We start from the raw sequence: 23,363 nt of genomic DNA on the forward strand, positions 1-23,363 counted from the left end.
CTTTCCACTAAACCTTTGTTTTTAAAATCACAGCTTAATAATATATATAGGTAATAGGCATAATGTATGATTTTATCAAAACACTTTAATTAAAAACAACAGTAAAAAATGTTTCATTTTAGGATATTACAACATTGGCAAGATTAAGAGAATGACCAATAAGATATGTCATGCGTGGCACTATTTCACATTTGCTTATCTCGACTATAACCGCATAATTCAGTCGAAAGTTTAAATATTGCGTAACATTATTTACACATTTTGAAGTTCATTTTATTATAAACAATTAGGACGGGTTGACCATTCATGTTCTATTGTTATATCAATATTGTCCAGGGGCTTCACAAAATTTAAATGATAACAGAAACTTTGAAATTTGATGAATTGTTCAAATTCTGTGAAACATCCCATCCTAATATAGTTTTCTTCAAAATTAACTATAATCATACAACCCAATTATCTTCTCAGAGAGGTATCTAAGTGTATACACGTGAAATTACGAAGATTTGATTTCCACTGTACTTAAAAATATATAGAAATTGTTTATATATAACTAGATATTTATCAGATTATATGCATTTTCATACTTGAATAATATGTACAATACATATTTGGGTTCCAAGAAACATTCCTGTGATTTGACCCTTTAATTTAGGCAATGATGGTTCATATTTGGGCATTGTTAATACATATTCTGGATTTATAGTGCATATTTGCCTGCATTTTTTCACCATTTTGTTAGTGCATATAATCCGATGTCTAGGAATAACGTATTTAATACATTGTTTTTAAAATAGCCTCAAAAGTGAAATTTATATGAATTCGTATATATACTACTCACAATATAAAAAAATATTCTCCGTCCTCCAAAGCAGAATTAAATAAATAAGAAATCATAAAAATCAATACCTGGCGCTCAGCGCTTTTCCAAACCAATTACTATTAACTAAATACAACTTTACTAATACAATATAACAAATGACAAAATGAAATGTTTTACTTCTTAAGTATCAAACTAAATGGCTGCGTTTGTCTCTATCTCTCATTTGATGATTTTCTTCTTGTTGTATCCGTACGAGTTGATGGCTGCAATAAGAAAAAAACAATATTGTTAAGGATTACAAATGTTTAAAAAAATGTATAACCTAATTTTACTATTCGTTATTTAAAAGTTTACAAATCCTTTTAGAGAAATGTCAATCTAAAGATTATTATATCAAAGGGTTTGAAAACATACATAATTTAAGTATCACAATAAACAGACATCCGTGGCGATGTTTAAATATGTTTTTTTTGAGAAAATTGAGGAATTATTATTGTTGTATTTTTATCAAGAAAACTATTAAAAAAATAGGGGAATATACTGGTAAATAAGGCGATACATGATTTAGGCATGTTTTAAATATTTATCAGGTAGATACCCACCTGTCAAAAGTGTCAAATCATAGTAAAAAGAATGAACTTTTATTCCAGAGCTTGTGTAATTATTACCTACTAATAACTCTACTTTAGCGAACCATATTATACAGTATTGGAAATCTCCTACTACCACCACAGCAAACGGAACCTTTTGCTTGTGTTGTGATGGAAGACTTAGCCAGCCGAGGAATTGAACACACAACGCCTGGATGGGACCTAAACCCGACTCGGCCACCGACCGGTCAAAGAAAATGAACAGTACAATACCCAAACAAAAAGTTTTATTTTAAACTAAAATACATTCCTATATAATTGATAAAATAGTATCATAGCGATCATGGTATTTAATAAACTGCTGTCTTTTTAACTTCAACCCAGTATGTAAATGTAGTAAGCCATTTTGATTGGAAATGGTAATTAGACATCAACAGGATTTCCTAACGAGACAGGAACAGTAATGTTTAAATAAAGATAAATTAAAAAAAATACCCACACATTTTTTAAGCTTACTGATTAAATTTAAATTTAAAATACAGAAAGGGGACGTGATGCAGGTAAAATAATAGCAAAATGGACAAAACAAATTTCAATTTACTCGTACATTCTTCGTGGTAGTAGAAATGAAGTCCGCCCAAAGTAAAATGACGGAATACTTCTCTAAAGCAGGGTACTCACCTAACCGTGTAACCTGTAACGTATCTGATACTGTATCAAGTGAGTACGTAGGCACGAGTCTACTGCGAGCCGCTCGCGGGTGGAGCGCAGTGTGCTCGCAGTGACCTGTTTCACTGCGAGCACCATAGCGAGCACTAAAGACGGATCCGGGAGGTCGTAGCTAGATACGCGGTTACCGTGGACGAGCCGTACCCATTTGCAGATTGATATAGTTTCAGATACATTAGATGCTACACTCTAGGTGAGTACCCTGCTTATGGGGTTAACCTTATTACCTTGTAATTTAAATGTTTCTTTATTCAAAACCTATCTTATCTCATCAAATATTGGAACTACCGACTTACTAGTGGTCTCATTCGATTCAGAGCGAATGAAAACGCAGTAAACGAAAACTAACACAACCTAGTTGGTAAACTCACTCGACCTAGTTAGAAAACACACTTGACCTAGTTAATAAACTCACTCGACCTAGTTAGAAAACACACTCGAACTAGTTAGTACCTCACTCGACCTAGTTAGTAAACTCACTCAACCTAGTTAGAAAACACACTCGACCTAGTTAGTACCTCACTCGACCTAGTTAGTAAACTCACTCAACCTAGTTAGAAAACACACTCGACCTAGTTAGTACCTCACTCGACCTAGTTAGTAAACTCACTCGACCTAGTTAGTACCTCACTCGACCTAGTTAGTAAACTCACTCGACCTAGTTAGTAAACTCACTCGACCTAGTTAATAAACTCACTCGACCTAGTTAGAAAACACACTCGACCTAGTTAGTACCTCACTCGACCTAGTTAGTAAACTCACTCGACCTAGTTAGTAAACTCACTCGACCTAGTTAGAAAACACACTCGATCTAGTTAGTACCTCACTCGACCTAGTTAGTAAACTCACTCGACCTAGTTAATAAACTCACTCGACCTAGTTAGAAAACACACTCGACCTAGTTAGTACCTCACTCGACCTAGTTAGTAAACTCACTCGACCTAGTTAGTAAACTCACTCGACCTAGTTAGAAAACACACTCGACCTAGTTAGTACCTCACTCGACCTAGTTAGAAAACACACTCGACCTAATTAGTAAACTCACTCGACCTTGTGAGCAAAGTAGAGATAGAAGGTTAGCATTTCCAGTCAGGTATGATTAGATGCGTTGATGAATTAGGAAAATAGTAACCTTTGTATTCTTCCTCGCACTTGAGCAGGAGCTCAAGCCACTGCGGTCCACTGATCATGGGCATCTCCAAGGTGCCCCCATAGGTGACGGGCAAGCACTTGGGGCTAATGTACCGGTGCAGGCTGTTCCTGTCGGTGCTGTGGAAGATGATGCGACTCTTCAGCTTCTCGCGCAGGAAGGGCTTGAACAGGGCGAACACCATGTTGAACACATAGGGCTGGTTCACGATGTGGAAGCCCTTTATCCTCAGTGGAATGTTGTCCTGGAAACAAATTTATGAGAATATTATCGACTGTATATATAGTTAAAACTCTTCAAGCCACTAACTGAACACTTTACAGGAGAGGATAAAAAAATATTTACAGATTAGGAAAAATAATAAATTATATCTTGATTTATATTGCAATTATATTTGTGATTATGAGAGATTTTGAGTGGAATAATTTCATCTACGGTTTTCTAGAAATAATCTGAAAAAGTTTTACGCATACATTTAGTTTTAAGTATTAAAAATGCCTCAATTAGCAAAAATTACTTTATTATGTTCAACTGAAAAGTAACATTCCCAATGAAGTTATGAAAAAGAATATAAAATATATTTGTATCTCTTCATATTGCACCTCCCTATTTTTTACACATGTTATATTTATTTATTTTCAAGATAACGACCACCACGATAGTCGTAAATACGTCATACGATCGAGTTTAAATTAGTATATTATTTGTTGTTGATTTGATTTGAAAGTATTTTTCGGGAGTGCTGCAGACGTCCTACAAAAGACGATCAGAAATACTTTTCTGCCGAAGAAGAGGAGAAACTATATAATTTCTAGGTAAAATCAGAATTCATTTTATTTCAAAAGTCAATCTATACCTAAAAATTGTCCATATACGAGTTCCTATAGTTATCAAGGTTTTATGTGACTAAAAATATAAATAGAGATGTTTTGAGATTTTCACGGCCAAAAGTATTTTGTAAAAGTATAGTGATTTATTTTTGGGGTATTATGCCTTGTTGTAACCTCCTTCGTTAGCCAACGTTTCGTACAGCATTGCAGTGTACATCATCAGGGCAGATGTGTAATCTGATTACACATAATACCCCAAAAAACAATCCAATATAATAAATAGAGATTATTGGAAAATTGGTTTTGACTTATATTAACTATCACGCAGCCAAGTGGGGGAGTAGGTAGTACCAAAAATTACTATCCTCCTTAAATACTTGACATATCATTTTAGTATTTTACGCATTCCTGCGCAAATACATAAGTTACCATTAATAATTAACTGAATAATTGGGATTTCTATAGTTTAAAAGCGCATAATAGAGAAAAATGCTTGGTTTCGTGGCATCTTGGCCTGTAAAGAGTTAAAATTGAATGCTGTGTCGCTGTGGTAATAATTTGTTTTATTTTTAAAACGCAAATCTCTTGGTTTTTTAACGTAGATACTTTACGTATTCACTTCTCCTCACGCATTCTAAAGGGTCTGGTAAACTTTTTACGGCAATATATTACCATCTTTATCGGCGAATGAAGAAAACGGCATCAATACACTACCGTATTGCGGTCTTCTTCTAATCTACCAAAAGACGGAAGCTTGGTCTGTAAAATAGGTATTTGTTTAGCAATTTAGTCTGCAGTCTCTATGATTTATATGCACTGAAAAGAATATGTAAAAGTTATTTAAAAAAGTATATATTACCTGTAGCCAGTCTACAATTCTCTTGGCGAAGGGGGGTGTGAACTGCCAGACCTGCTGCAGGGAGAGGCCGTCCATGTCGAAGATGACCACCGCCCCTGACACCTGCGTCTCGGGCTCCAACATGGCCGCCTCAACGAACAGAACACAACCCTTGAAAACCTCGTCCAATGACACCTTGTTGTGTTTCCATTTCTCTGAAAACCGACAATTATTTCATGAATTAACGAATTTAGTTACTTACTTTTTTGTATAATAGGTACTTATAAATATAAAATTTTATCTGGTCAATTTTATAAACACAAATATTTTTCAGGTGCTTTTCCAATGCATAACATTATTTGGTGGTATTGTTATTAGCACCGTGTCCAACAATAACGTAACATCATTTTAAATTCTCTTAAAATAATTCAAAGATTGGTAATTAAGGAAATCTTGAAAAAAAAACTTGGTTTTCTATTGAAACCCTTTTACAATATCCCGTGTACCTACAATAGACAAAATATACAAAAATATCAATAATAGAAATTTTCATAGAAAAATAGTTTAATAACTTTTAATTTAATATATCAACAAAATATTAGAATAGCACTAAAATTTCAGAGCTGAACACTAAGGTCGGGTTTTTTCACAGAATTTGAAAAATTCTTCAAATTTCAAAACTGATTTTCAAGTTCTATCATTATTTAAGTTTTTTGAAACAACTGGTCAGTAATGATATAATAACAGAACTTGAATAGAACCTTCACAGTCAATATTGAAGTGTGATGAATTGTTCAAATTCCATGAAACAACCCACCCTTAGTATCAAAATACCTTGGTTTCTGCATTTATATATAGATACTGGGGCAGTTTAGTTAAGTGTAAAAAGAAAGAAAAAAACGGAGTGATTTTAATATTCCTATGTAAAAGTAAATTAACTACTGACAATCGATAATTAACATAATATAAAGAGTTCATCACTTACTTCCTAACTCTATGACCAGCATCCTTCTTCCGTCTTGATCTCTGTTGGGCATTACCGTCAGGATGTTCTGCTTGAAGATATTCTGCTCTTTGACCGGGGTGAGGTCAGCGTAGATGTCTTTGTGCTTGACTTTGAAAGCATAATACCTCTTGATCTGTAAATAAATAGGAAACAACGTTTAAAAATATTCATGAATACAAATTCAATGGAAGTGATTGTTCACAAACCCAATGGTAAAACAAATACAGGGTTTTCCAATAAGAGGTGTTATTTTGAATAGCCCGCTATTTCGGTAGATGTTACTTTTGAAGCTATCATTTTTTGATATTTGACAAGTAGAAACTACGCCATTAATAAAAATGGAACGATACACGCTTCAAAAACGCATTGAAATTATTAAAATTCACTTGAGTGAATAAAATGCAAATCATCACGAGGCCCATTTCCAGCTCCAACAAGCAAAATTCTAATTCTAGCATCTGGGGCTCGGAAAACCCAAGAATTATTGTTGAAAAGCCTCTCTATCCTCAAAGTGTGACTGTTTGGTGCAGTTTATGGTCCGGCGGAGTCATTGGACCTTACTTTTTCTAAAATGAGGCTGGAGCCACAGTTACGGTGAATGGAATGCGCTATCGAGAGATGATTAATGATTTTTTTTCCGCAATTGGGTGGTATTGATCTGGAAAACGTTTCAACAAGACGGCGCTACGTGCCACACAAGCAACGAAACCATTGATCTTTTACCATTGAATATCAAAATAAAACCTCTTATTGGAAAACCCTGTATGTTTTAATAAGACCTTTTACTGGGGCATCTGGGGCATCTGGGGCTCGGAAAACCCAAGAATTATTGTTGAAAAGCCTCTCTATCCTCAAAGTGTGACTGTTTGGTGCAGTTTATGGTCCGGCGGAGTCATTGGACCTTACTTTTTCTAAAATGAGGCTGGAGCCACAGTTACGGTGAATGGAATGCGCTATCGAGAGATGATTAATGATTTTTTTTCCGCAATTGGGTGGTATTGATCTGGAAAACGTTTCAACAAGACGGCGCTACGTGCCACACAAGCAACGAAACCATTGATCTTTTACCATTGAATATCAAAATAAAACCTCTTATTGGAAAACCCTGTATGTTTTAATAAGACCTTTTACTGGGGCATCTGGGGCATCTGGGGCTCGGAAAACCCAAGAATTATTGTTGAAAAGCCTCTCTATCCTCAAAGTGTGACTGTTTGGTGCAGTTTATGGTCCGGCGGAGTCATTGGACCTTACTTTTTCTAAAATGAGGCTGGAGCCACAGTTACGGTGAATGGAATGCGCTATCGAGAGATGATTAATGATTTTTTTTCCGCAATTGGGTGGTATTGATCTGGAAAACGTTTCAACAAGACGGCGCTACGTGCCACACAAGCAACGAAACCATTGATCTTTTACCATTGAATATCAAAATAAAACCTCTTATTGGAAAACCCTGTATGTTTTAATAAGACCTTTTACTGGGCTACGCTTAGTATTAATACCAAGCAATAACCTACGTACTATTAAAGTAGATACAAAAATTACCCAGGACTTGAAGAAAATAGGTAATTAATTACGTAATTAATATATTTCGTGACATGCGCTTAGCTTTTTAAAGTCACAATATTGATTTTGGTATAAAATTTTAATGGATTTCATGGAAAATCTTAGCAAATATTTTTAGCTCTTTTGTTTAATTTTACCCGTAGATATTTCGGTGTTTTTAGGTAGGTACTATGTTTGCTGAAATAAATTCACACTAATTGTAGAATCAACATTATGGATTATACACACGTATTTACCTGTCGGAGCAAACTATCAAAGGTCGTTAGTTAGTGAGTTAGGTAGGAACCTAATTATCAGGGACGTACAGTCTACAGTGCAGTACAGCTGTAAATGCCCCAAGAAAAGAAGAAAGAAAATAAATCAAATATGATTTGAGGTTTTCATGGCCAAAAGTAATATCGCGATTTATTTTTGGGATATTATGCCGTGTTGCGCTTCCTCATTCTCAAGCCAACGTTTCTGACAGTAATACAGTGTTCACCATCAAGAGAGATATGTAATCAACGTTTCGGACAGCATTACAGTATCCACCATCAGGAGAGATATGTAATCAACATTTCGGACTGCATTACAGTATCCACCATGAGGAGAGATATGTAATCAACGTTTCGGACAGCATTACAGTATCCCACCATCAGGAGAGATATGTAACCAACGTTTCGGACAGCAATACAGTATTCACCATCAAGAGAGATGTATAATCAACGTTTCGGACAGCATTACAGTATCCACTACCAGGAGAGATATGTAACCAACGTTTCGGACAGCAATACAGTGTTCACCATCAAGAGAGATATGTAATCAACGTTTCGGACAACATTACAGTATCCACCATCAGGGCTATAATCGACTGTAACGCTGTCTGAAACGTTGCCCAAATAAGGAGATAGCGTAACGCGGCATAATACACCAAAAATAAATCATGATAAACCAACAAATGTACAAAAATGGTTAAATATTGTAAAATAAAATAACTTTTCAGAAATTTGTTTTAATTTATTTTGCTTTTTCCATTCTTGGAGCAAATACAGATTTACAATCGTATTTCACAGACCCATGCTAATTAATAACATGACAAGAAATACGAGGAATAAGGAAGAAGTTTCAATTCACCATGACATAAAAGTATTTTTTCACACTTTAGTTGGGATTTCCTTAAGTTTACTCATAGACGTAGTTTACGTATCGAATGATGATGTCGAAGCTGTTAATAATTATGTGGTGACCTTCATTTTCGCAAGGTGTGACGTATATAATTTCTTGCACAACAAATAATAATAAACATCAAGTCATACAATTCTCGAAAATTCTGATCGAAGTATTTAGAGAGAGGTAAAAATTTTGCATGTAATGTATACAGTAAATAATATTGTCGGCTTTATTGAAGATTATTTGAATAATGATTTCCAAGAAATAATGACTTACCAATTCAAATGCGCTTTCTGGGTAAAACTTGCAAGGCCTGAGGAAACGAATGAGCCAAGGGTCATTGTCGAGGGGCACCAGAAGGTCATCTGCTTCTGTAATAGAAATATTGCATTTAATAAATTGTACAAGTTGATATTTCGGGGTGTGGTACGTGTAATCATAGGAAGAAGGTGCATATGCAAATGTGATACTCCTATGCATGGGGAATGTACGTACACACGAGTCTGAATAGGTGATACAAATTTTAAACAATATAAAATAGCTGAAATTTCGCTTGTTTGAAGATTCCATGCAAAGTTCAATTTCTTAAATATATTGTCTTAGTTCCCTTGGCCCGGCAGTTTTTCACACTAAACTTGTTTAGTGTAACATTGAATATTGACTAGATATTTGGATGGTGGCGTGCGCAAGTAAATTTAATTTGATTAAATTGTGTCATTTCACAATTTTGTCATTTTAAATAATATATATAATATATTTGCGGCACGTTCCATAGTTGAAGATACTTTCAGCATCGCCCTGGTGTAAGACCACCATTTAGAATTGTAATGTCGCTTGAAATAGCAGTGTTTGGTGACCAGATCTGAATAGCCAGGTACTTCCCCACCTTCCTTTTCCCATCTCCATCTTTTCCCCACTACCTTCAGTTTCACAACATACACCAATTGGGGGTGCCATGCCCTGGCTCCAGACGGTACGGAGCAGTTGGGACTCTTGTGCGGTTTCACATTAAGACGAAGCTTAATGCTAAATCACTATTTTTATTAATGTTTATAATGAATTGGTGTACATTATGAATACCATAAAATATGATTTAGATAAATTGAAGGTTTTCCTATCGTTTCTCTCGAGTAGAATACAAATAAAATAATAAATTACTCAATAAAAAATATAAATGTAAAATACTAAAAATATCTTTTTTTTCAATAGAACGCGTAAAGGAAACAACTTAAAAAAAATACACTATTTAAGCTAAGATTATCTGTGACAGTTTCACTTGATTAACATTTTTGCTTTCTTATAAAGTTGTTTACAACATAAATAAAAACCAGTTTTGTGCTTGAAATTGTTTGAAAAGTTTTTAGACTCCATTTGTCAAGCGATTTTAATGCCTATTACCTACAAAATAAGGTAAACCAAGAATATTCACATTTTTGGCTTATAGCTTCCTCTTAAAACAAAACAATATACACGGTGCCGGAAAACCCGCAGTACAAGCGGAAAACTGGTGAACCTACATCACATTCCAACCTTTTTTTCTCATCTGAGCATTTTGATGTGTATAAACCTTAACTAACATAGAAAGTATTCAAAAAATTTTTATTAAATACCTTACAAATTCAACAATAACTCTGAACATGCATTTTAAGCTTTGCAGTAAAGGTGATTAGTAGCTGATTTAGCAAATATACATCGAATTTTAACAACATACATAGAACTTCTGTCAATTATTAATTTTAACATATCTCTAAGACTACATGACATACAATGCTATTCCACACGCTTAGTTTTAAAAACAAATGCAGCATCTAATTCGACCCATCAACTGCGCTCTTCATACTTTAAAAAAATATTTGTCTAAACTCCAACATCGACATTTGCCTCACTGCCCATATTTAAACGTGGAATCATGTCAATAATATTATAAACTGTTCAATGCGCACACACAACACACACACACTCACACACACACGCACACACATGTCACCTGGTAATTGCTGAATATACATACAATGCATGAAACATGACGCCGATTTTTCAATATTTTTATTTTAGATTAATTGAAATTATGTTTCTTAAGTCGATAATAAATTATTTTAAATACTTGTAGGTTTTAACTATCCATTGAAGTGAATTTGATTTAAAACGCAAAATGAAGGGATGATTTTCCGATTCTTTAAATATTTCTTCTCTACGATAAACACCAGTAACTGGTACATTGACCTTCGATACATTTCGAGCTAAACTACCAAATTTCAGATTGATGTCAAATCACTACACACATATTATAGTTGCTTGGGTGAAGTTACAATTATGTAGGCACTTATCGCACTCATGTCTGACTACTAAAACACTGATTATTTTATCGATTTCTTACATACTAATAGTTATGACCTGGCTTGGGCCTAGTTTTTCGATATATTTTTCTAATAGAACCAAAAATATTGTACCTTTTCTTGTATCTTAAGGTTAAATGTTCTCTTTGAAATCTGAAAATTTTTAGATCGACCAAAAACATCAAGATTAAAAAAGGGTGCAAATGAGAGATTATTAAATAATGTTATTTGCTTTTTAAATACATCTATTTTAATTTCAATTTTGTTTTCGGGAATTAATGAATTCAAATCTTGGTAGCAGAAATTAACCCACTTCCCGATCCAGCTAAAACTCGGCAGATAGATTCGCTGTCGATGATAGATATTTTTTAGCATCAGAGAAACTTAAAATGAATTTCGCATTTTTTTAACAACAGTTATTTTAGTGAAAATTTTGTTTCCTATAGCCCGATTGTTAATTTTGTGTCTACACCGTATTGAATTTTTTTTTTGTAAAAAACTTTTGTAAATTTTTTTTGGTAATAAAATTGTTTTGCCCTAGTACTATGTGATCTAATTTTTTTATGATAAACTAATGTTTATAAGACAAGGTTTTTATGCATAGCACAATATGAGGTGATAACTCACAAAAGCGGTGCTTTAAAAATGTCCAATATTTTTTTTATTTTTTTTATTTTTCTATGCTTTTTTATTTTTATTTTTTTTTTTTTTATCTCTAACTTCCGATTTAGTTGTCCGGGTTAAGTGTTCCCCAAAGGAAAAACTTAACCCTTCCACTCACTTTTCCACAAATGATCATCTAGTGACTAGATTCTAGTCAATCAACATTATGTAAGTGCATTATATAAGCAAAATAAATACAAAACAATATAAGAACAACACGTCAACTCACCAGAGATCAAATGGGAAAATAATTCACCGACTCCAGATATTTTCATATCAGAGGGTTCGGCTCGGTAGAACTTCTAACAGGGCCTATAAATCCTACTGATCCCTCAATATAAATATTTAAAAAATCTTTTGTTATCCTACATGTATTCAAAATGACCGACTTTTGCATCTTTATATATAATTTTTTTGATAGATCTAATACGCCTAAATTTTTAATTAGAGAGCTAGGTATAATGCCAGTAGCCGAAATAACGAATGGTAATATTTTTATAGTCTGAGAATGCCAAATTCTTTTTATTTCATTTCCTAAATCTGTGTATTTTCTTATTTTTTCACTAACAGATTTTTGAATATTACAAGAATTTGGAATAGCAACATCAATGATATAAGTTATTTTTATTATTATTTTAATTAATTGACAATAAATTATTATAAGCATTAATTACTCGCCTGAAATATAAGGTTAAAATTAAGGTTTTTATGCATAGCACAATATGAGGTGATAACTCACAAAAGCGGCGTTATAAAAATTGTCCATTATTATTATTTTATTGTCCGGGTTAAATCTTCCCCATAGGAAAAACTAAACCCTTCCACTCACTTTTCCACGAATGATCAGCTAGTCAATCAACACTATGCAAGTGCATTATATAAGTAAAATAAATACAAAACAATACAAGAACAACACGTCAACTCACCAGAGATCGAATTGGAAAATAATTCACCGATTCCAGATATTTTCATATCAGAGGGTTCGGTAGAACTTCTAACAGGGCCTAAAAATCCTATTGATCCCTCAACATAAATATTTAAAAAATCTTTCGCTATTCTACATGTATTCAAAATGACCGACTTTTGCATCTTTATATATAAAATTTTTGATAGATCTAATACGCCTAAATTTTTAATGAGAGAGCTAGGTATAATGCCAGTAGCCGAAATAACGAATTGTAATATTTTTATATTCTGAGAATGCCAAATTCTTTTTATTTCATTTCCTAAATCTGTGTATTTTCTTATTTTTTCATTAACAGATTTTTGAATATTACAGGAATTTGGAATAGCGACATCAATGATATAAGTTATTTTTTTAATTTTGTCATGTAAAACTCTCGGGTATATATGACTAAATATCGGGTCTATTATGACTAATCGTTCGGTCTGTTAGTATAGTTTTATCATAATATATTTTATAAAATTCGTTTTCTAAAAATGAATTTGGTTCGTATTCATAATATGGTACTATATTACGGCAGTCAATCAAGTTATGTTTAATTACCAAATTTTGGTGTATTATTTTTAAAACTTGATTGTGCCTAAATGTATACTCGGACGGTGCTAATATAGAACATCCCGATATAATATGTTCTATAGTTTCCGGAAAAGCCAAACATTTTCTACACAAATCATCAATTTGATTTGTATCTTTGATTTTATTATATTATTATTATTATAATTAATTGACAATAAATTATTATAAGCATTAATTACTCGCCTGAAATATCCATACAAATTGGGTAGCTAGCGGGTTGGGAATACGCCAACGTGGCTCAGTGGTCCAGAGTACCTGTCCGGATATCAGAAGGTGCGGGTTCAATTCCCGTCGGCGGTATTTATTTTTACTCGGGAGATATTTTCAATGGATATATAATAATTTATTATAATAAGTGATCTGGTTTTATTCTTATGAAATTATTTAGGTCGAAGCAAGTTTTTATTGGATTTTAAATGACAACTGATATAGTAGAGTGGTCAACTTTTTGTTTTTTTTTTTTAAATCGAACCGGATTATGGGTGCAATAATCAATTATTAGAAATTTGTCACCGTTAAGTAATAGTATTCTTTAATTAGCACGGTCATTCGCTTTATTGCAAAATTAAATTATAAATATTTTGTTGAGACGAAACATTAACCTTTATTAATATTGGTTTACTCGACTGTGAAAAGGCAATCGTGCAATATAATCATAAAAAGAGCAAAGTCCTTTATAAGGCTTAGGATCCTGGTTGTTCCTAGATGCGACCGAATCTTTTCTGATTCACATTTTCGTTTAAGAGTAGCTAATATTGCCTTCAATTATTAAAAAGAAAAATGCAGTTTTTTTGTAAATGTTCAAGTTTAGTTGATGAGTTTTTTGAAGAATTTTAATCCACGGAATAACCAATATGGCAATACGATATTTTTTTTTTAACACAGCCAATCCCCATAGAAAATAATATAAATTTCACTGTGAAAATGTTCGTTTCTTAGGAAACAAATCACACTTTTTGGGCGGGTTGTTTCAGAGAATTTGAACAATTTTTAAAATTTCTAAGTTAATTTTCAAGTTCCGTGAAAGATTTTTTCAAGTTATTATTTCAGTTCTGTCAAGCTACTAGCCTATATGATATAATAACAGAACTTGAATAGGACTTTCACAGAACCCGATAATGAAATTTGATTTGAAACATGTGTCAAAACTTGAACTTATTGTATAAGAAAAATGTTAAAAGTTGGATAAGAAATAATTTCGAAGCGAGTAACTTTTTTCTATAATATAAGCTATCTGTTTCTAAATAACTAAAATACCACATGTCTTTCTGTAAATTAAAGATTAATTTCTGTAAATCAAAGAAATATACATGCATCTATATTTTGTGTATGTGTGTGTGTTTCTGTAAAAAAAACAATCACATTGATCTCTATAGATACTTTTAACAAGTTAAAAAAAATATATATTTTAAACACCACTGTTTTATCCTTACACTATAATACCCACGCTCAGGCTTCGCCTTTGTGGGATTTTTTTGTTACTCTTTCAATCTATATTACTATGTATGTACCTGAATTGTATATTATCAAAAATTTTGTTAATAAAAAAAAAAAAAAGATTTATTTTTCAAATTCTGTGAAACAACCTCTCCTTTATCGCTCTGGTGAAAGACCGATCGGAAATGAAAAGTTGCTTTAAATGACCTGCTAGCTTCGCTTCTTTATACAGTTTTTTGTTAGCGCCAACAGCGTTGAATCCTCCATTAATGGAATTATCTGCATTAAGCATTCTTTCTATATCTCTATGAGCATTCTCATCTCTCCTTATGACAAGAAGTAACGTCAATAATAATTAAAACAAGATTTTGTTTTTTTTTGTAAATACGGATTATGTCTCTTTTTTAAAAGTGTATGTGAAAAACAGAAAAAAAATATTCAGATTTTACTCAGGTTTTATGCGACTATGCATAAATTAAATCATCAATAATTCTTTGGACGTTTCACTATGCGAGTCATCATGATGTCAAGCATTATCGTGAAACGTGTGAATACAAGTTCCACAACAGAAGGATTTAATTAAAATACTAATTTCGTTTGCTTGTCTGTCTGTAACTATGGTTCAATGAACTCTAGAATTTTTATTTGCTTTGAATTTAATTCATATTTTTCAAATTGAAACTGTTTATATCGAAGCGATAAATCCTTAAAGTATCTACGTATAACGTAATATTTTTACCAGATTTATTTTGAATAAATTTTGTTGGAAGTACTTAGAGTATCTACGAATAATAACGAAAAAAAAATTATCAGAAAATTATTTTAACAATAAATTCGGTATCTGAAATGTGTATTTCTTTTGTTAAAATTTTTTAAGATAAGTCTAAACAAGTAAAGACGGATTTCGTGATTTTTCAAGTTTCTTTTTTAGCTAACATGCAATAGTCTACGATTTCATAATATCCCATGATTTTTCAATAGCTAATACAAATCTTCGATCACATATGTATTTTTTAAATTTTATATTTCAGTAGGCGTCTAAACTTTTTACCTTAGATCGTTTTGCTACCTAAAGAATGAAGAAAATCACAACTTTATTTTAGGAATAAAATTATTCAAGAACGCAAAAAAATACTGTAAAAAGCATCCGTCTGTAAAAGATGTCTAGACGCCCCGGGTTGTCATTCAACAAATATACCCACATATGAATTATTAAGTTAAAATAATTTATTGACGAGTTATGAAATCGTAGACGGCTATGTAAAATGATATAATACATGCGCAAATTGCGAATATTGTAAATAAAGCTTACTGCATGCTATGCTTTGTTGTCAGAAACAGCCGGGTACATCGAAACGAAAACCTAAAACCCACATTTTACTATACGTTGCTGGTCCAATCTCATCTTGAATACTGTACATCTATATGGACTCCACTTTACAGTACCTATAAGTACAATATTGAAAGCATCGTAGTTTCTGAAAGAGCACACTTAAACCTAACAGCAATATCTAACCTCTTACCCCGTGTAAAGAAGTCTGCAATAACGTTACCAACTGTTATGACTTACTTAAACTCATAAACTTTAAAATATCACCCAGAACAACCAGGTTTAACGACCTATTCCACATTGGCCGGTTGCGCACAATTGTGGTGTTGGGGATCCAATCAGAAGAAAGTGCAAATTGTTTCATCAAAATCAAACCAACACCTAAAGGATTTGGACATAGTCTTTTGCAGTACTTTTAGTAGACAATTGAAAGCTGTTATATAAAAAAAAAATTAAAAAAAAAACAAGAACTTCGACATACTTCCCATATACATAATACAATATCATTTCCCTGTTTAACACTTAAAAAAAAAAAGATCTCTCTATTCTCTAAAAAATATTTGTATTGTAAACTATGCAACGGAGTTTGATAGGGTTATCACTCTAATTTAGAGAATTTCTTCCGGAAGGTTTACATATATAATACATGGATATTATATTTAATGAAAGTAGAGAAAAGTAGTAATGTGTATTTGCACATTCTCCAATTTTTTATATAATATATTTACCTTTTTTTTTAATTTATGAAAAAAAATATTGGTCAAAGTATATTATTTCATTTTATGGGCCATATATAATTTTATTACAAGTTATGTACAAGTGTGTATGTATAAGTGTGAATGTCTAAGTTAATGAGGCTTATTAGTTAATTTATGATAAGTAGTTGAGGTTGTGATGTTTTGGACACTCACATAAAATAAACGAAACGAACATGCTCAAAAAAAATTTTTGTTTAGACAACGACGGGAGATTTATGGACAGACAGGCCTGGAGTAAACACATTCACACGGGACAGGGCGCAGGGACGGGGAGTCAGGTTTGGAACTTGAGTGCGTTGACAGCTCCATGAAATCGATACAAATGAGAAGTGTTGTGTGAAATTGCAGTGAATTAGTGGATCCAGATGGTGTTAATAGCATTGTGGAATTTTGAACTAAAGTGAAAGATTATTGATCCGGTGCTTGTGTGAAGTGAAAGTGGTTCGACTCAGTGAGAAAACAATTAATAATAATGACAATAATAATAATTGGATAATTTGTAGAGCGCCGTTTTGTAAAAACCCACCTCAGGGGCGCCCGGTGTTGTGCAATCGCGATTGTGTTATAAAGTTGTGTTGATTTAAATGTGTAGTTCAAACTAAATTACTTGTCTTAAAAACATGAAAATAATAATAATAATGATCGCGTTTTAAAACAGAGTGACCGTATATAAAGGCAGCAAGTTTTAATCGGGCTAGGTTATTGATTTGGCGAGATGGCATTCTATCCACGGAGACCGAAAAACCAGAGAATCAAATAGATTATTAACTGTGGGTTCGAATCCTAACAGATTAGGGAGGTACAATTTTATTTACAGGAATATTTAATTACCCTTTTATAAGCGTAGGGAGGAGGTCGAAAATTAAAGTGATTTAGCTATATAGTGTAACCAGGTAAGCTTCACGCTGAGAATGAGAGGTGGCTAACTGGGTGAGTTTTTATATTATTTATTAAATTTCAGAGGACCTTTTTAAAAGACGGATACAACCGAGGTACAGGAACTAAGTTTACGACACCTGCCGCCCAAATAATGTTATCATTAACAGGGATGTGCTAGGCGAACCGTCAATCAGCTGTGAGCGAGAGACGAGTCAACGACCTTTTCATATATAGGACAAGACGCAGGTACAGTCAGTCAAAGGGGAAGTTTTGCCGTCCCGAATTGAAAGCGTTCGGATGCAACCAGACGGAACAAAATGAAAACTTTTCTTCTGTTATTTGACTTTTCTAATTTAATACTTTTCATCTATTGTTTGACTTTCTAAGTTACGAATTGGGATGCACAAAAACAAATCTAAAGTCGGAAGAGGGAGATGGTAATCTCCGAAATAAAACTACCAACCGAACAACTTTTCTCAACAGGTACCTTTCGAGAGGTAGGCAGCCTCTTTAAATTAAATGCAAAAAATCAAACCAATTATCCGTTTATACCTTACCTGAGAGGATAGGTATTCAGTAGGAGTTACCCATACCTAATACACGAGGATGCTAGTAACCTCATAAAATAAATACTGGAACCAAATATTAAAATACAGACAGTCCTCATCCCAAATTTGGCATATCGAGTAGACCTTACATATATCTCACATGATAATTGGCTGAATGGGTAGGCACACAACCTATCGTTAATAAGCGGGCAAAATGTCGACAAGATCGTCGTGTGTTATATATGTATTGACCTAGAAAGGGATGTAAATCCCCGACGACGTGGGAGTTACAACGTTTTCTAGAGGTGGCACGTAACTTAGGACCTTACGTGTCACATTTTCGCGACTAGATTCGTGATAAAGGGATGTTATGGTTTTCCCCTTCTACACTCAGTAAAGTAGTTTATCCTGGAGGTGTTTGAGATTGGGGCAATTCTGAAATTGGTGAAGAGACCTGGTTTTCTTTATTCTGGCGTGAAGGTTGCCGATTTGGAACAAGGGGAGACCCGGCCGGTTGTGATATCCAGACACGCAGATATCGATTGCCTTGTTCGAATTATCATCCATCAGTTTTGTTTGGTAAGCGGAGGAGCCAGTCTTAACTTGAAAAAAATTCATTTCCTTTCCTCTCCTTCCCCTCCCAAAATATATACATGGATGGCGCCGACAACTAACACCATAAATTTATCGTATGTATATCACATATATAAAATCTAACACTTTATTATACTCACATAACCCTACGATAGATAGAATCGCGTAGCTAGTTTGTGATGAAATAGGTTTCTTCCAAAAGAAAATGTATTTAATGAAAACAAAACCTCAATTACGAAGAAATCATCACACTAGAGACACCTAGCGAACTTTATTGAAATAAATACAGGAGACTGTAATTGGAAAAAAGAGGCGTTCTAGTGGGATGTGTCTACCCAAATTTATTACTAAAATTAGCCAATCACAGTGGGTTTTTGACAGGACAAAGGAGAAATCTACATTATTTATTAACATGGGAACGAAGACATCGAGTCAAAGGATAATGCACTATAAGATAAACATGTTCTCACGGGGGAAACATTGGTCATAAACTTTCGGTGTAAGAAACGAAGAGAGATTGATACAAATGAAAAAAAAGGATTGATTGTCATTCGAAATCAAATAAAGTATGATAGACTGTTATCTGGAAGGGGCAAGAAACTTCTAATAAGTGAAATTAACGCGTGAGGGTAGAGTAGACTCAGGAGAACCCGAAAAAAACTGTGTAGAGAGGTGAAAACAAGACAAAACTAAGTGATTTAATTATAGTTTTGAATGATGGAGGGAAATACATCTACAGATCAACAAGAAAAACGCGTAATCGATATGCAAATTTGAGAGGATCGTACTAGGAAACTACCGGCCGAGGAACCAATGGTTTTGGATCGATGAGATTAAATACAATGGCCTGATTCATAAATTTATGTGTTTATATCGAAATAAACAATACAAGATCCACGATCATTAGAAGGACAATTAAGATGGAATTGGTCATAAAATTTAACATGGGACATATGGGACTATTTATTTAAGACCAAATACATTAGATTGACAGGCAGACACATTAACTGGAATTGATGGCTGAGGTACAAAGATTTCATGATAATGACTCCATATAAATCAAAAATTAATGACTATTTTTGAGGGAACAAGATGCAATACGGGTAACGCCTTAATATTTAATTACTTTACAGTGGCGAAACGGTGAAAGGGGGCGAAAATAATGTTCATTTCGGGTCTAATGACATTAAGGTGCATAAAGATTGAGGTGGTTAGGAGTACTACCCTGTACACTTAAACTGAGATAATGCATAAAGATATAAATGAAAACATTTGAACTCTGTTTTCCAAGCGAAATTCGAATAGAAAGTTTGGCCTTGGAAGAAAGGACGCATACAGACCGACAGATTGGCAAGAACTGGAATATACACGAAAATAGCAGCATTATGAAGTTGATTTCGGCATCATAGGAGCGTGGAGATGAATTTAAAGTGCCATAATAACCAGAGGAAGGATGAAATAAAGGTAAGCACTAATAAACATGATTTGATTGAGGGAATCCAATGCGAACATGAACTTGCCTGCTAAGACAGGAACAATAATGACTGAATTATGAAGCGCAATCCCGAGAAGAACAAAAATTAGAGGGAAAATTATTTATAAGATAAAGAATTAGATAAGGAACGTTGAATGTGAAGTGTGCGTAGGGAGTACGGTAATGGACTGATTATATTCCCAGAAAAATAAACGAAATTAAGCACAGCTAGAAAAACACATCTAACCTTACGACGAACTCTATGAAAACAATTAAAGGATGCTGATCCAGCCCTGCAACTGCAGAGGACAAAGACGGTAAATTTGAAGGCGTAGCCGAGAGATGACTATGTCGTATGAATAAGTGACCAGATTTAAATAATCAAAACTAGTGGCACATATGTTCCAATTTACGAGTTGATTGATGATCTATTTGCCTGAAGGGTGAAATCGACTTAAGTCATTTTGGTATTGAAGACAGTATAAAAACGAGTGCGCGAGAGGATTCGGGACAGTTCTCGGGGAATTTTGTGAGGCTTGAAAGGACGGGAAGTGCGAATTACGCGTGTGTGTACGTCGAGAAAGGTAACTAATAAGTCCCTGGACTTAGGAGATTTTCAATAAAAGTATTAAATTCAGTTTTAAGTCTCTTTGAAAAAAAATCCAATCAGTGAAATTTGAACAAGTCAGTTTTAATTAATTAAACAGTGTTAATAAAGTAGGGTTATATTCAGTGACTTTCAATAAAAGTTAAATTCAGTTATTCCAAATCCTCTTTGAAAATCCCATCAGTGAAATCCTATAATAAAATAGAGTTTAAACTCAGTGTTTAGGAGTGTTAATGTGAAAAGTGCAAAAAAGTGATTTGTAAATTATTTAAATTCTAAACTAATTATTTCATTCAAAGTGAAAATCATTTAAATTCAATTTAAGTGTTTTATCGGATATCTAAGGTGAACGTGATCGCGTATTGATATTTAAAAATAGATTATAATTTAGTATCAATTTTGGAAAAAAAATATTAATAGTAGATACGTACATCATTAGCTTAAAAAAGAAACACAATTTAGACAGTTCGAAAAGTAATATCAATGATTAGATTTGATTAAATTTAATCTCTTTGTGATTTTATTATTCAGTTAAAATAAGTACGAAGAGAATTCGGAAGGATTAAAAAAAAGTGAAAATGATAAAAATAAATATTGTCTCTTTGTTTAAAAAGTAATAATGAAATAAATTTGAAAATAAAGGATTCATCGGATACTTTAAAGTTAAGTTTAAAATTAAAATAAACGTTACCTCTTTGTCTTAAAATAGTGTTTCGGGAAAAATAACAATAATCACTCTCCTTTGTTTCGAAATAAAAGGAGTAATAATAATACGATTAGTTCAGATTTTGTATAAATAATAATACTAAATATCTTATCATTGTTTGCGATATATTTTGGAAAGTATTAACCTCAGTCCTTACGTCAATCAACATTTACGAAAACTAAATCAAAACTTTAAAGCCGCGGTCAAATGAAAAAGAAATGGTAGTCACGAATCAATTTAATTAAGACTACATTCTAAACAGCAAGTAGGTAATATTTTGGAACCTTGATCGCAAATTTCGTGTAAACCCGAATGGATATATTTGCATGATCGATCAAGGTGGGTGAGTCAAAAGAAATCAAAATATAAAATAAAAAAATCAGAAATCAAAAGACAACGTTCCTGAGAGCCGAGAGGGGAGAGAAAATCATTGGCGGCAACGTTCCTGAAAGCCGAGAAATCAAAAAAATGAAATCTTATAATATTTTATATTTTATATATACAGGTTATAATTCGGTCCAGCCTCTGGTTGCGATATTTCAGCAACTAGATCTATCCCAAGAATTAGGTACATATGATACCTATAATATGGTATAACTTTGCACCATTTCACATATAAAGATGTATATATCACGAATACCTATTATCACACTTGTGTCATGCACAAATGTCTACTTCAAATACCTATTACCACATTCGTGTCAAAAACAAATACCTACTTCTAAATATCCTTTCGAAATTAGGTAAGCCTTATTTACCTACTTGTACTATGACAATCAAAAAGGCGATAATGTACGATTTGTCTTCTAAACTATCAGCTGATAGTAGATATTATGTCACTGATAGCAGATACAAATATAACCCACAAAGAATTCATAAGACCCTAAAATAGGTCAAAGTCCTTTTAATTAGACGAACTGCATTCCAACCGAACTCTAAAATAAATAAAACATCGTGTCCGATAAGGGCAGGTTTCTCAAAGCTAGTCCTTCATACCAAATCACAGCAAGCATATTCATGTGTGTTTTATACACTGGCTAGAAGTCAAAATAATATCAATAAGAAAACATCCTAAATACCTAACTACGCACGTCAGAGATGAATAGCTCACTCAAGATACCTATTCGGTTAATTATGGTTCAATTAAGTCGCACATACTAGTTATGTGATCATATCCAAAGTGGCCAAATCTAAGTGTCATAATAATTTTGTACGTATGAGTACAACCTATTTCCGCCCAATGTCAAATAACTCAGTCAAATAACTCAGTCAAATTCAACCAAAAGAGGGGAGGGGTCACTCCTTACAAAACCCATCAACGGAAAACAAAAAAATATGTGGTTGTCAGACCGCGATACCAAAACTGTCAAACAAACAAACAAATATATTACTTAGTATATCGTATTTATTCGTATTTCCTATTAGTATTTATGTATCGAGATATCGGACTCAGGACTCACAACCCTGGGATTTGAGATTCTTGGTTCCCAATGTTTCATGTGAGAAAATGTTACATTGTGAATTATAAAAAAAAACGTATGTATACATATATGTATTTGAATGTATAATCCACTGGGTGATGTGAACCCGCCTACAGCTGGCGTTTTAGGCCTAAGAATGGTCATGTCACATCGCTTCTTGGAGTGGTGGCAAGCCTAGGAAACTTGTCATTACAACAACCGTGAGTATATGATTGTTCAGAAGACGAAACCGGTTCGCTTCAGTAGTCGTAAATCCGGAGGTGATGGAATTTGGAGTGTACTGGACCCAGGGGAGGTTCGATCGTAGCGCTAGAGGGTTGTGGATCTGGAGG

General features: G+C 33.3%; 1 protein-coding gene across 4 annotated transcripts in view; it reads right to left on the bottom strand.

Annotated features, from left to right (window-relative positions):
* Positions 1 to 681: 681 nt before the first annotated feature.
* Positions 682 to 23,363, bottom strand: part of LOC149424585 (alpha-tocopherol transfer protein-like) — an 89,421-nt gene continuing 66,739 nt past the window's right edge. For all 4 annotated transcript variants that reach the window (XM_089631426.1, XM_089631423.1, XM_089631427.1 and 1 more), the window contains 5 exons: positions 8,955 to 9,049; positions 5,946 to 6,099; positions 4,982 to 5,175; positions 3,275 to 3,536; positions 682 to 1,086 (listed from right to left, as the gene is read on the bottom strand). In XM_089631426.1, the coding sequence (XP_089487552.1) occupies positions 1,043 to 1,086; positions 3,275 to 3,536; positions 4,982 to 5,175; positions 5,946 to 6,099; positions 8,955 to 9,049 (749 nt within the window). In that variant the 3' untranslated portion in view covers positions 682 to 1,042. The remainder of the gene's footprint in view (positions 1,087 to 3,274; positions 3,537 to 4,981; positions 5,176 to 5,945; positions 6,100 to 8,954; positions 9,050 to 23,363) is intronic.

The sequence above is a fragment of the Hesperophylax consimilis genome, chromosome 4, assembly GCF_061612785.1.
Source record: "Hesperophylax consimilis isolate HC1 chromosome 4, BYU_Hcon_1.0, whole genome shotgun sequence".
NCBI classification, from domain to species: domain Eukaryota; kingdom Metazoa; phylum Arthropoda; class Insecta; order Trichoptera; family Limnephilidae; genus Hesperophylax; species Hesperophylax consimilis.